This window comes from Lates calcarifer, linkage group LG21 (assembly GCF_001640805.2).
Source record: "Lates calcarifer isolate ASB-BC8 linkage group LG21, TLL_Latcal_v3, whole genome shotgun sequence".
Taxonomy (NCBI): domain Eukaryota; kingdom Metazoa; phylum Chordata; class Actinopteri; family Centropomidae; genus Lates; species Lates calcarifer.
In genome coordinates, this window is record NC_066853.1 from 18276210 (window position 1) to 18291168 (window position 14959).

The 14959-nt window shown below is 38.3% G+C and overlaps 1 protein-coding gene across 2 annotated transcripts; it reads right to left on the bottom strand.

Moving 5' to 3' along the window:
• Positions 1-413: 413 nt before the first annotated feature.
• On the bottom strand, positions 414-14695 carry LOC108876021 (short transient receptor potential channel 4). 2 transcript variants are annotated; one of them, XM_018665279.2, is made up of 12 exons: positions 14607-14695; positions 13016-13160; positions 11998-12400; positions 10057-10575; positions 5648-5984; positions 5298-5437; positions 4724-5034; positions 4422-4617; positions 4122-4316; positions 3783-3824; positions 3596-3685; positions 414-3485 (listed from the first exon to the last, which is right to left on the bottom strand). In XM_018665279.2, exons 3-12 carry the CDS (start codon positions 12373-12375, stop codon positions 2940-2942), a joined length of 2754 nt encoding a protein of 917 aa, XP_018520795.1. In that variant the 5' UTR covers positions 12376-12400; positions 13016-13160; positions 14607-14695; the 3' UTR covers positions 414-2939. The 2 variants fall into 2 exon arrangements, with proteins under 2 accessions (XP_018520795.1, XP_050921565.1); XM_051065608.1 differs by lacking the exon at positions 14607-14695 and having other exon boundaries at positions 13016-13537.
• Between the last annotated feature and the right edge of the window lie 264 nt (positions 14696-14959).

Below are 14959 nucleotides of genomic sequence, written 5' to 3' on the forward strand. Positions count from 1 at the left end.
TTCAACCCACTGGCTTGCCAGATGTTCCAAATGCAAGTGGGAAAGTAATGCCCTCCTGGCCAACTCAGCCAGTGGATTGTAGAAAGGGGGAAAAGACACTACTCAGAACCCAATACTGCAGAATGAAAACCATGGGCCTTACTTATGCTAGTGTATTACATATTTATTTTTAACCTGCGAGTGAAAGTAGAAAGGCGTCACAGATCAGAAAATGAATCACTCAGCAAATTACATGTCCACTGAAAAGGTGACAATATCAAGGCAGCAAGCTTCTTATGAACTTGATTAGTTGAGGCCTTAGCTGAGTGCTTATGCATAAAATCCCTACCCAGGCTTTTCATCTCTCCTAAAATCCCAACAACTGGAATACATTAACTTTACAATCCCAACATTCCAGTAAGCAGCCAATTTTCAGAGTAAAGACTCTGTACTTGCTTGCATGGAGAAATAATGGCATGGATGAACTCACTACAGTGATAAATAAATGCAGTGTGATATTTACACTTTGAATCAGAACAGTCTTTGTTTGAATCAGTCACTTTCACACACAGTCACAAACACTTCATGTGTCACAAACAAGTTTCCTCTCTTTGTATCTTGCAAGTAAGCTCCTTTTAAGTTGAAATGAAGGTAAAAATGCATCAGCAATCATGATTGAGTGAGCTATTGAGTCTATTGATTTGCTTTCTAAGGACTGTGTGATTTGTTCTTGGCTGCTAGGGTAAGAGGAACCTGAAGACTTTGTCCGGGACCCCAGGTTGTGTGCAGCATCAAGCTATGAAGGTGTGAAGTTGAGTATCTGTGCATATAAGTAATTTAACTTCAATTACATAATAAATCTGATTAACAAATTGCTACTATTGTTAATGATGTGTTTATAGCAGTAGTACTCAACTCAACTCAGCTTTATTTATAAAGCACTTTAAAAACAACAGAGTTAACCAAAGTGCTTTACACAAACATAAAACAAAACAAATAAAAACAATAAAAGTCAGTTAGATAAAACAATAAAACAAAACAATAAAAGCCAACAGTAATAATACAGTAATACTGTACCTCAAATAAATTAAGTCAAACCCAGTCTTTGAAAGTATAAGAAGCACAGTTGGGTGCACAGTCTGTATAGTGATGCCATTCTTTGCGTGTTGTTATTTAGTTCACAACTCTACACTAGTCTTTTATATGCTTGCACATCACTAGAGGGTGCTTGATGCCCGATAAGTAGGAAAACCTACAACACAAGCTCATTTTCCCTATAACTATAGAATCACCAAGTCATTAGACAGAGCTGGAAATGCCAGTGGTAAGTATTAAATTGTAACAGTGGCAAACCATAGCAGCAAAATGTACAAAAATGTAGGGTGTTCTAATATTGGATCATTATTTGTGATGTTTAAACAGATAAATAGCATTTTAATGTTGTAACTGGTCAAAGGGTAACTAATCAATTAATTGGTATACTTCAGGCAGTTTAGCTTAGGAACTAATTGTATTTAGATTCTTTCACTGCATCGAAATTGCAAGTAATTATGTCCAATTCTGAAAAAGATTGCTGTGGAAAGCTGTATGAAAAACTGCTGTTTATTGGAAGATGAAACAATCAATTTACAGTTAATACCAAAGGCAGAGCCACTTTACACCTGCCTGGACAGACAGGATATGACTAAACTGCAGAAAAGTGAACTGCAGAATAAGGGAGTGTAAGAGAGCAAAGTTATGCTTCTCTTCAGTCAGATCGCTCAGGGGGAGGATGTCAATGTAAACTGTACATCTAATGCACACAGGATCACAGTATCAACATCGAGAGAGAGGGTAATAAACTATTTACCAAAATCTTTTCCCCAGTAAACACGATGAGAGAGAAAATTTCAGCAGCAAAAAGAAAGGCGAATGCCTGCAAAAGTCTCCCCATGTACTTTGTCCCACCAACTCTCTGCCTTGATGGTAGTTTCTAGTGTCATCATGCTTCATTATGAAATGAGAGAAATGAAAATATGTAGATACATAAATAAATGAGAAGAGTACAGCAAACTAAAGGGAGAGCCATGAGACCCACAAAAGTTATAAACACTTTTTAAATTAGCATTCACTTTTATTTGATCATAGTCAAACATGTCACAATAGCAGCACATTGCCAGTGGGCTCCTATGCTTTTAAGATAACACTTGAGGAGTTTGAGGAACAAATCCTGTGACAAATCTCATACACTGGGTGTCTCTTCTGCTCCAACAACAAAATTAGGAGTGATAGTTTCCCAGTCACTCTAAAAAAGGGAGGTAACTGTGGAGTAAAAGATCTACAACTGAAACTGTTCTTAATCTTTGAATTGGCAAGGTGCTACATTGCTTGTTAATCAACTGGATAATGTATCCAAATGACATATTAAATCAGGTCATGCATTAAATACAAATAAACTTGTTTTTACTCTGTATTAATTTTCTTGATTATTTCTTCCTGTATAATTTTAGCAGAAAGAACTGGATACTGTCAGCATATGAGGAGTAATAGTTTTTCTATAGACAGAGATTAAAGATACAGTATTTTTGCATATCACATTAAGAGAACATTTCAACGTGGTAAAGTAGAGGTTAGGCAACAGGGTGTTTTGGCTCTTTGGAAGTAATTGCTCAAGGTGAAACATGAATTACTGACCTATGTCACTATTCCCTGAGCATCAAGTCAGCACTCACTTAGTCAGTCCTCACTCATTAATGTGTATTTTGTATTTATAACATAATGTGAAATGACATAACATTATTGTAACATTGTATAAGGATGCAAGATTTAAACTGAGTATACAATACAGTATACAGTACTGTTTATCTTGAGAGAACTAGTTTATTTCAAAAACATATTTGAAAACTGGTAGAGGAAGTTTAAAAATAAAACCCAAAAATGTTGCTCTGACATGGTTGGTGTCCCTCAATTGTGGACAAAGATTAATTTTTGTATTTTTTTGGCCCATTTTTCACTTCTTTAATGTGCTCTTTGCAAGAATGTTCATTCTCCATTAAACTATTCTCTACTTTTTGTAAGACGTCCACAATTAATTTCTCAGTCTGAAGTTGTTCTTGGTTTTGTCCACTGGATCCCAATGAGTCTTCCTCTGACAATGAAAATATTTCATCACATCTCTGAGAGGGGAGTCTGCTCTGTCTCTGGAGGGAACCAGCATCTGAGACATCCCTGGGTAGCTCGTTTTGAATCTGTCCTGTACTGGATGGAACAACTGAACCATTGGCTAGCCTATCAGAGCAAACAGAGCGGGTGGTGTTGGCAGCTCCACTATGTAAGGTGGTAGTGATCACATCAAACACGTCGAGCTTCTGTTCAGGCTCATCAGTAAGGAGTTTGGGAGAGTATTTGAATGGGTTTCCAGGGTATGCCAAGGTGGAGCCTGCAACTTTACTTGCCCTACCATGAGATTTACCCTTCATCATTCCCAGGACTTCATAGCGGAAGCTCGAGATATCCTGCTTCAGCTCCTATCATTTATTGAGAAACAGAGATTAAACAACAGCAGAGATTACACAGCAGTAAAAACAACCTAGTAATTGAGTAATTGAGGTTTCAACATTGAATAACTGTATACTACCTTGAAATTCTCCTCTGTCAACCCTTCTGCTGTCTTGGCATCTCTGATCATTGCGGCCACATAGCGCTTCACAAGGTTCCTCAAAACCTCCTAAAAAAAAATAAATAAATAACAATTTCAGATTGTTTTTTGAATAAAGTTGCATCAAAACACGATAGTATATTATGTAAAAAAAAAAAAATACTACCTGATACTCATGGTTTAATCTTACATTTTCAGCTGCACGTCTCTGGAATTAAAGGAAGATGAAGGTGAGTTAAGAAGGTAACATGTATTTCTGGTTTCAATCAGTACAGTGAATTATTGTTTCTTTACTTGCCCTTTCTCAGTAGCAGGCCAATACATATTAACTTAGTGCCTAATCAATTGCTGTAGAGAACAAGTGATCTAATTTAGTCCTAATTCTTTTGGAGCCACTCACTTTAAAGCTATAACACCAGACAGAAAGGTTTGTAACCTAAGGTTTGTATGAAACACAGTGATGACAAAAAACAGTAGTCAGAGCAAATTTAGAGAAACTCCTTACCCCCAATGTTTCAAAGGTATCAAGCCTTTTTATGCTAGGTCTCCTAAACAAATAAGTCTTTATCCATCCAATTAGATAATACACTGATTTTGGACTGGGTATTATATTAAATGGAGATGGCAAAGTCCCCCCTTCTTCAAAATAGCTCATCCATAATTTTGTTCTTGCAAATTTCCACTCTATATCTGCATGATCCTGAAAAGAAAAACAAACAGCAATTTATCATTTTATCTTTAGCAAAGGAATACAAGACAAATTAGTGTAATAAAACTATAAAAGTAGGTAAGCTACACTACTCACAGCTATGTGCTGGTAGGAGTTGTTCATCATTGCAATTAGCATGTTCAGAAGCACTACCAAGGAGATCACATTGTATGTGCCAAACATTGTTGTGCCCACAAATTCAGTGAATTGATGGTCTGGTTTCACATTGGTAACATAGAGGGAAATCAGGCCAAATACAGACCAAAATAATGACTGTAGTGTCTCGAACAGCCTGAAAAGCAAACAACCATACATCACATTATGCGCCACTAAATAACAAACTTATTAATTGTCAACAATACAGATTTATCAGGAACAATTTAAGAACTTAAACTTGCGTTGTGAAGGCGTTGTTTTGCACATTACACCGAATACCCTGGCAATCTTTCTCGCGTGTTACATAATAAAAGTACAGCTGGTTGAGGCCATTGGCAAAGGCTAAAAGCACAAGACAGTAGATGAAGAGGAACTTGAGGATGTCCAGGAGCATGCGACCCAGTGAAATCTGTAAGGGCCCAAGATGAGAGTTGGCAGTGAACAGGCAGATGAGGCGTAAGGAGCTAAAGATGTTGGCAATAGCAAACAATGCCTCTGCCACCAAAGTCGGGTGCCACATATCCCAGCTGTCTCTGGGTTTGCACCCACTGTACTGTAAAATAGAAATAGGGAAAATGATGAATACATAGACTATCAGCAGAAATACTTTTTTTTTACTGTGAAATACAAGAAAATGTAGTGATTTCATTTTTTTTTCCTCTTAAAAATAAACTATGACATAGACTGCTAGCAAAGTTAAAAGGTGGGGTTGACCAACCTGTCTTTTTAATTAAGTAAAGATACTGCAGTGTTTACTGTGTAGACAATTTTGAATCCATGGCTTTCAAATACCTTCCACTCCAACATATATCGTACCTTAACATGGGCAACAAACTTCAGAGCAATGGTTGCAAGATACAAGGAGTTCATTATGAAGTCCATTAAGTTCCACCAGTCATCTATGTACTCCTGGAAACCACTATCCCACATCTGTTTGATCTCAGTCCATATAAAACCTTGGAGAGATAAACAACTGTTGTCAACAGAGGTCATCAAACAACTGGTGTGTAGATAGCTGCATGAATGTGGTCATGGTAAGTCCCTTTGTTTGACTGCCAAATGTGCAGAACTACAATGTACAGATTTACAACAGTGCATGATAACAGGAGGATGAACAGCAGTCTTCATGTCTATGTGTGCATGTGTAAGTCTGTGTTTATTGTTACCAAGCACCCAAGGTAGGATAATCCATTCCACTGTGGTGGGTGGCGGGCCCTGAAAGTCCCGCTCTGCGGCAGCTATGTGCTGTGAGGCCAAGAAGAGCAGGAAGAGGAAGGTCAGGTAGGAAGCAGTGTGACAAATGAACTTGATGAAAGGCTTACGGATGAATAACCCATAGCGGCTCTTTGGAGAGATCAGGTAGAAGATGGATAACAGTGGAAAGAGGAGGCCAATCAAGAAACATGTGACGAGCTTTGCTGCCCAGTGACGCCTCCTCCAGCCTGGGAACTCATCATACCACCGAGACGCCAGCAGCTGCTGACAGTTGGGCTGAGCAACAAACTGAGAGAAAGGGAGACAAAGAAAGATGAAAGACATTAACTGAAATTTAATTTTTTTCCTGTCTCTTGGTCTTCAAAATCTATTCAGAAAATGACAGAACAGTACACAAAAACAAAACAAAACAATCCCCTGACCCCCCCCAACTGCCAAGCTGCCTCCTGTTGCTAATCCACAGCAAGGGCAACATTTATGGATGGACAAAATATGCTTCAACATTCCTGACTCCATTGTATAGAAAAAGAGAGGCAAGAAGCATGCAAGATAGACGTTTAAAGTGGACAAACATTACAAAAGTGTTTTCTAATAAGAAATGATTATCAAACCTGTTTCCCATACACATTTTCTCTGCCCTGTGAGATTTAATATAAACATCTGCTGGACATCTGCAGATGGTGATGGAACTTAATTTCAGTTTAACCTAATTATGGCCAAAATGGATCTCCATTATGGTACTATATAGCAGTAAACTGTGGGTGATGAGGTCATCTATCAGTGCAGAATCTAACGTCTTCAGTGTATCCTATTTGTCCTTGTGAGCTGTTGACTTGCTATAACATGACTTGAGGCAAATGGTGGCATCTGGCATGACCAGATTTTGTCTGAGGACATTTTTGGAAGGTGAAAATTGCCTCATCAACATGTCACATCATTCCTTTAAAAAAAAAAAAAGAATATTAATTATGTGCTAAGGCATAGTAATGACATGTTGTATAGTTTTAAATAATAGCAAATAGCAAATTGATAACATTTAAATAAGTTTACTTGAATATGACTATATCTAAATTCCACAGAAAATACTTGAGCACTATGCTGCAATTTGTGGTAGATCACATATGCAACTGTCCATTTATTTTTCCCTATGTATACTGTACATAGAAACTTTATCCAGCAATGTGATTTTTAGGAAAAAAAAAAAACACAATGTTGTGCTGCAATAATGAAAAAAATATTTTTATTATAATAAGCTATCACTGTGCTATACTACTCTGCAGCAGTCCATGTAAACAACACTTAGAGATCTCCAGTCATATGGCATCATGTGATTCTTAAGTTATCAGTGAGAATTACAGATATTTAAGATAGTATCTTTAAGACTTTTTTTGTGCTCAATGTGCTATACATTGGAGCTGTAATGGCAATAATGAAACTATAGGTGCTATAGTTTCACTATTACCATTACAGCCCCATTAAACTCTATGCAATATTTTAACCCAGGTCAGCGCAGAATAAGTGCAAAAAGTAGCAGAAAAGAAGCAAACATCTTTACTGAAAACATTAAAAGAGCAATTTGCCACGACTGAATACTGTGGCCACCCAGTAAGTGCTGGTGGTTTATGTAATCCATTAAACTACACTACTTTGGTGCCTTTTCTTTACCAAAGTCCAAAATGACAATCACTTAGAACAGTCCAGCTTAGGAACATATGTTATTTGTCTGTATTCTTGGCATTAGTAGATAAATGGACAAAGACATTCCATGCAGTGTATACACACAGCAACCACCCATTGGCAACCTCCATGGGTTAGTTAGAGAATGGCAGTTCAAACACTAAACAGTCCCTTATTACTTTTACTTACTACTGTTTGCAGCCTTGTGTAAGTGTAAAATCAGTCTGGAGTTATGTGGTTTCAGTTTCGAGGCTCTGGTGCAGAAAGCCTACAAGTCCAAGCCAATATCTGTTCTGCAAAAGATAACTCTGTGACTTTATCTGTCATGTGTGCTTAATAATAAACTTCAAAAATTTTCTTTTAGGGTAAGACCTATTCTCAAGTCATTTGAAATAAATCTGATTCAAGTCTAAAGTCAGTCATGAGCCTAAGCAAACTCAGGCTCATTCTAAAAATACATTTGTAAAATAAAAGGGGATATGAAATCAGGAAACAAAAAGGACCAACAGACATTCCTTTTTTTCCACTACAGATGCTTATCACACTAATATAAATTTTGCACCATCTGCTCTGATAGAAGGGAGTCAGAATTTTTTTAAAAAAGTATTAAAATTGTCAAATTTTACATGTGCAAATCATCTGTCTCCAACTGATTATACTGTATATGGGGCATGAATAACACTAACTCTCACAATTCAAAATTCAATAAAGTACTATACAAAAGACATCAATAATAATTTTCCGTATTATTCATAGAATGAAAAACAAGTCTTTGATCATCAATATTCATGAACTAAATAAAGGAGCTAGCACATAAATAATAGCTACAATAAGTTGCACAGCTGCAGCGAGGGAAGTACTACCGTTCCTCAAAACATGAGCCCAAATGGGGAAAAACCATTAAGCTTGTTTTATCAAGTTCATTTGTCTTGATTCAGCCTCACTCCAGGTTACAGTATATAGGCCAAATTAATAATTGCACATGATGAGTGCTATACAAGGTGTGCCTGGAATTAACATATTTATTATTGCTATAATTTTAATGTTTAAAAATGTATCACATTTGTTACCAAATCTCAAGTGAAGCTGAATCTTAAGGCATTAAGGCATTAAGATGAGTCTATGAAGAAATTAAAATCAAACTTAAGGGCAATAAAAAAAATCCAAGACTATCCAGGCTGACAAGTGTACAGTCCTCCATGTTATACTTGAGTTCAAACAGTTGTATTTTGCTGCTATTTAGAGAGCCTAAGTGCAATCTTATTTTCTTTTTGTATTCTGTCCTGCTCTTTTAGGCAGCACTATATATTTATTTTAACCATTCTGGTAGCTGAATGGTTACAGCGTATCCACTATAATCCAAAAGTCCACAGTTCAAATACCCCCTCTCTTTCTTGTCCATGTCTCCTGTCTGCATCTCTACTACTGACTTAAATTAAGGCAAAAAATAAACAAAAACACTTTTTTTGGTGAATGTTATCTTTTAATGTGCTTCCATCATAGCATGTCCAGCACTGCATAGAAACAGGTCTATAATCTATTACTATTTGTTGTTGTAGTGTAGATTGTAAATTGTAGTCTCAAATCAGCCAAAGACATCTTATACAAAACATCTATTTGTGCTAAAGCCAATAGCCACTGAAACCCTGAAGTTCAGCTATAAAACTTTTTGCCATGGAGACCAATTGTGGCACATGAACTTGTCAGCAGTCACACTAATCTTTCACTCTCACATTGCCAACTGTCTCCTCAAAATGTCACAGAAAAGCCAAAACGCAAACTCTAAAATGCTCAATACAGAGACAAAATTTTAAAAAGTACAAAAGTCGTATGAGCCTTTAACTCTGCACATACTATACAACTGCTGTATACAAACTGAGACCCAAAGTCTCTAAGTGGTCTCTTTAATGAGTGGAACAAATAACAGACACTGACTAAAACACAGTGTGCATTCTATACTGTGGCATGTTATGAGATCAAAGGCACTGATTGTTATCAGCTTATATATTTGTTGTCACCCTCTGCTGTGTTAAGCAAACACCCTTGGTCATGTCTATGCATTTACAGACACTAATGATTATAAACTTCATAAATAACACTTAAATTGATGTTTCATATTTATCTTATTCTGTTAAAAGACCTGTGTAATCACAGCATATAATTTTTAGCAGCTCTGTTTCACAGCAAATAACAGACAGCTGGTATTGTATCCAGGGGATAAATACTCAGAATATGTTAAAAGGCAGTAAAAGGTTCCCTCCCTAATTAAAATATTATGAGTTTGTATTTCAGGGAAATGGCCATCACTTATTCCATCATTATCCCCAATTATCCAGTCGTCATGGGACTGTCTGAAAGGGTCACTGTAATGCATTCTTGAGAGCCAGCCTGGCAATTACATGTTGCTCTAAACTCCTAATGTACATCTCCACCCATTTCAGGCCATTTACAGCACATCTTGGTGCTGCTCTTGTTATCTAGCACTCCGTGCTATTCAAAGAATGTTACACTTATTTCTTGGGTTACTTAATGTCAATATAGACTGTAAAACTGTCAGGTTTTAGTGTGTGTATCAGTGTTACCAAGAGAAATTCCTGTGCTTTTCTTAATGCGGGTTATCTTTTTCACCCTGAAGAAAGTGATTGTGTGACAAAGAGGTAATCATAATTAACAAAGAGCTTACCTCTTTCTGGCAATATTTGATAGCAAGCTTCAGTCGTGCCAGGTCATTTGAGTTCTCATCCAGCAGAGGATTGATGTCGTCACGGTAGTTGAGGATTATTTCCAACTCTCTAGAGCTTCTGGTCTGGTCCAGGAGGTCTTTTGCAAATTGCTTACACATATGAGACAGCTCCTCGTACTCTGACTTGAACTCGTTCTCCACTGTACTGAGTTCCTTCAGCTCCCAGCTGAGCTGAAAAGCCGTGAGGAAAGGATCCTCGCTGGAGAGGGCGATGAGAGACGGGCTGGAAAGGGCCTTGTAGATGTTGAGACGAGAGCGAGAGTGACGCAGGCCATCCACGTCTGAACTGGACACGCACTCCATGCAGTTGCAACGCACAGCATGTGGTTGAGGTATGGAAACACCTCGCTGCACAAGCAGTTTGATGATCTCATAGTTGTTGGTATGGGCTGCGAGGATGATCGGAGTGATGTCTGGGGTGAAGTCTGAAAACTGTTTGTCTAACAGAATTGGTGGAACCTTTTCAGGAAAACAAGAGAAGAGCACACAAATGAACACATTTAAAACAAAACTACATTTACAGCACACCAATATTTTATCAGATATTTCACAAAAGAGCACATCCTTTTAAACCCCTCACTGGCACTGAAACATCTGAATTGAATGGGTCTAATTTCATCTGTCTTGGGTCTCTGATGATCTTGTCTAACAGCAAGCACACAGCTAATGGCTTGTGGTTCAGCTGGCCTCAAAATATCTTCCTAGTTAGAGGCAACTACACCCTTTTTTCTTTTTCCTACTCATCACAGAATACACCATTAGTGGGAGAACTGGCAGTGTTGAAAAACAAATTGACAAAGATGTCAAGAAGTTGAACGCAACCGGGGCCTTTATCAAACTGCCTGATACACGACCCATGGAGAATGACTTTTTGTTGTAAAAGCTTTGGCAAAAAAGACCCACACCAGCACATCAAAGAGTATCAGCGCTACAACTTTCAAGCAGAAATAATCATTAGATTTCTAAAATAAACACAGTCAAGTCTGAAATTCAGAGACAAAGGAAACAAGTTATTATTTCTTTTCATTATCTGTATCAGATTTAGACTTAGGTATAAACTGACTGAAGACCTTTATCTGCTGAAGCCATTTAATTCAATCCCACGTAACTGTAATATTATGCCAGTCTAGTAGCTTAAAATTTGCTGTCCAGCAAATGTTCCAGCAAATCTCAAATCTATTTTCTGAACTGCTTATGCTCTTCAGAGTGTGCTGAGGTCTGGTCCAGGAGAGCAGGGCAGACCCTGGACAGGTTGCCGGTGTCTCCCAGGGACACTATCAAAAAAGAAATATGACCCACTGGCAGGGAATGTCATTTAAAACACTGCAGGAAATATGATTAAAAACAAACTTAACTGTAGCTCATTTGTGATCGTTTGTGAAATTTTGCTCTTAGGGGTGAACTGATTCTTGTTTCTAAAAGATGCAGATTAAAAGGCACCACATACTGTACTTTTGCCCTCTGACTCCTTTTTCTATTCGGGCATGAACATAAGTGCATGTGCATGTCAGACAGACTGTATGAAGTAGGACATAGCTGAGAAGAAAACATGTGAGGGAAGGCACTTTAGAAGCCTAACTGGAAATTCCCTGTTCAGTGACAAATGCTCCTGAAAACTCTGTACACAAGTTAGCGAGAAATACATATATGAGTGTGCAGTACAGTAATCACATGAGGTATAACTGTGTGGACCTGTTGTTTCATACTCTGTTGTGCAGAAGCAAAGAGGCTTAGAAAAAGGTTTTTGAATGCCAAGTTGAACAGACACATGAATCACATTAGAAAGATTATCATTAAATCATAAGATTATAAATCCTTGAGATAAACAACTGTATATATGAAAACTGCATATGGTGTGTTATCATGTAACATGGATGGTACCTGTTTTTCCCCACGTGGCTTCTTGTGGTTGAGCAGCAGCTCCACAGCCCCCACCACTTCTTTACGGATGGCATGAAGCAGGGCATCACCCACGTACACATTAAAACTGAGCAGCAGCTCAATGATCTCCAGGTTCTCATTTTCAATGGCAATGAGTAGGGCGGTGCGTCCCAGGGGGTCAATGCAGTTGATGTTGATTCTGAAATAGATCTCAGCCTCCTCCAGGGCTTGTTTCACACTGGCATAGTCCCCCTTCTCGACAGCCCCCAGGTAGGCCCTCTCCAGGGCAGAGAGCTCAGATTCAGCCCGCACAATCCGCAGAGGGATGCGGTCCCTGTATGAGGAGTTGTCCGTTTTCCGATAATATAGCTGTGACATTGCTGCTACAGTATCTCAGTGCCAACTGAGAAAGGATGAGAAATGAAAAGATGACAAAATATTAGGTAAAATTTCAGTATTAGCTTAAATGTTTCAGTGGAAAAAGTATAACCATCAAAACTACACTTGCCTGGGTTTTATATTCTATTATATTGTGATATAATATTACCCTGTTCAAAAGGGTGTATTACAAAAAAGGGTGCATGTATTACACCCTTTTGTTCAAAGCTATGCTTTAATATTACACTACACACAACAAGTGTGTGTGTGTAGTAATACACTCTTTTGAACAATGCAACATAATTTGAAAGTTCAAATGACATAAAAATACCTTTCAGTTCAGACTTAGTTCATAATGCTACACTTTAGGAAAGATGTATTTCTGATTTTCATTCATAACACTATGAAAACACCACCTTGTTCAAATGAAAACACTCCTTTACCTTAAAATCTACAACAATTCACAATCACCAAATCATAATCACAAGTGTGAATAAAATGTGTTTTTCTAAAGGAAAATAAACAGTTCACAGCAGATGACAAGAGACGATTGAAAAAATTTGTGTAATCACACACTAAATCAACGCCCAAACCAATCATACGTATGAGAAAAAAAAAAAAAAAACAACTGAAACTTTACCGTCCTCCTGTTGCTTTCCAGTTGTGATTTACTTATGAACCAGTCGAAGGAGAGCAAGAAACTGCGGCTGTCAGGAAGGAAAGTTGCGCGATTGGATCCTCATCTATGGCATGCGATCCTCTGCCCACCCCTTTCACTCTCTGGTCTGTGGGGGCATTTTAAAGACATAGTGTTGACCTGGACATTTCTCTGTAAAATATACGCGTAGGGACAAATGGAGAATGTATCCTCTCGCATGGACAAACTACGCGCTCAAAACTCTAACAATGAACGCTTCTTCAGCCACCACCGCGCCCCTTTACCCATGCAACATGACAGCTGTGCCCCGGTCCACAGCCGCAAATGCTGTGGTAGTTTCCCATGAAGGAAACCAGTTGCCCACTGTTTATGTCACGCAAAAGGAAAACCATTACACCTTATCAGTATTGCTGTTTTGCTGACAAAACACGACGGTAAATGCTTTTTCAATGCATGTTGAAGTTTTAAAGGGGATTTTTTTAAGTTGGACATATATTCATCTATTTTGATCTTAATCCCATGCTAAACGCTCTATAATATTATTTAAGCAATATGATCGAAGATATTAAAAAACAAACAAACAAACAACATAATAATAATAATTTTGCAGATTTTTGCTAGTGAAGCTAGGTCTATATAACGGCAGCATCACTGCCCATATGTCATAATGGTTAAGACAACACTGAATTTTGAACCGTTTTAGTGATGGCATGCATTAAAATAATATATAAGGATGGTTTTTCCAACATGTGACATCCATATTCATCATGACAACTCCAAAATCAGACAGGTTATTTTAGATATGTTTGGGGACAAATTCATGTATACTTTTACTTATTTTGAAGTTGAATTACACAAATTTTGTCCACCAAGGATCAATAAGATTCTCCAAAACAAACACAAAACCTCAGCACCAATTTTTAGGTTCAGGTGTATATTATTGCAAGTTGAGGGGCAGAGGCAACATAAGGGCATCCCTGAACAACAGTCAATTCTTGTGAATCATATACTGCAATCACCTGTTGATCTCTTGTCTTTCCTTAGCTCTAAAGGGCTAGACAGATACAACAGTCAGATAAGGCAACTAGATGTGTATGACCCCTCTTAGATGTGTCCTTTTCAAAAATAACCTGTGTTCCTGAACTCAGCGAGACCTGCTGCATCTGCCTGGTGAACACTGCTTCCCTCTAAAGTGGGGGTGGTTGGGTCCATTGCAGTCCTGACTTGCACTGAATGATGAACAGAACACCACTTTCTGGTACATTTACATTTCAAGTGTCATTTCATGGTGTTCTGGGTTAGGGGTAAGTCAGTACAGAAATGACGCGTGAAAAGCAAGAAATGCCTGGTGATCACATGCAAAATTACCTAAGGAAATTGTCATGTTATTCATAGGCCATTTTTATAGAAACAACACATGCTCTTAACAAATAGCTGACATGATCAGTTCTTCTGTCTTCGACTGTTGTCATGGTTTAGAAACAGGAAGAAGGACCCAAATGTAGACACAAACCAATGAGGCAGGAAAGGTTCAGTGATTACTATGTAAGAGATGGTGATAGTAAAGGCTTACAGGCAGCTACAGGAACTGATGACTGGAGCAAACAGGTCACTGGATGGCATTAACGCAACAGCATGCAGATCATGAATGACACATCACAGCAATCTGGCAAATGACTGGGGGACTGGGAGTGTATATACTATGGCTTGATTGGGGGATGGGAAACAGGTGAGGAGGGTTTGGGATTCAGGTCTGCGTGATTAAGGAGTGAGAGACAGGTGAGCAGGTGGGTGTGGGGAGTCAGGTGACTGAGACAGGCAGGAAAATCCAAGGACGTCTGGTGGGTGGATGGAGAGAAGCAGGAGGCAGGAGAGGGCAAAGTGGCAGAAATAAACAGGACTAAGACAGAAGTCACGATAGCTGTG

Excerpts from the sequence above, each read along its gene's own strand:
- LOC108876021 (XM_018665279.2), bottom strand. The coding sequence starts at position 12,375 with ATGTCACAGCTATATTATCGGAAAACGGACAACTCCTCATACAGGGAC. Across the intron at positions 5,035-5,297 it reads AGTTTGTTGCCCATGTTAAG|TACAGTGGGTGCAAACCCAG; the intron begins GTACGATATATG and ends TCTATTTTACAG. Across the intron at positions 4,317-4,421 it reads ACTCCTACCAGCACATAGCT|GATCATGCAGATATAGAGTG; the intron begins GTGAGTAGTGTA and ends TTTTCTTTTCAG.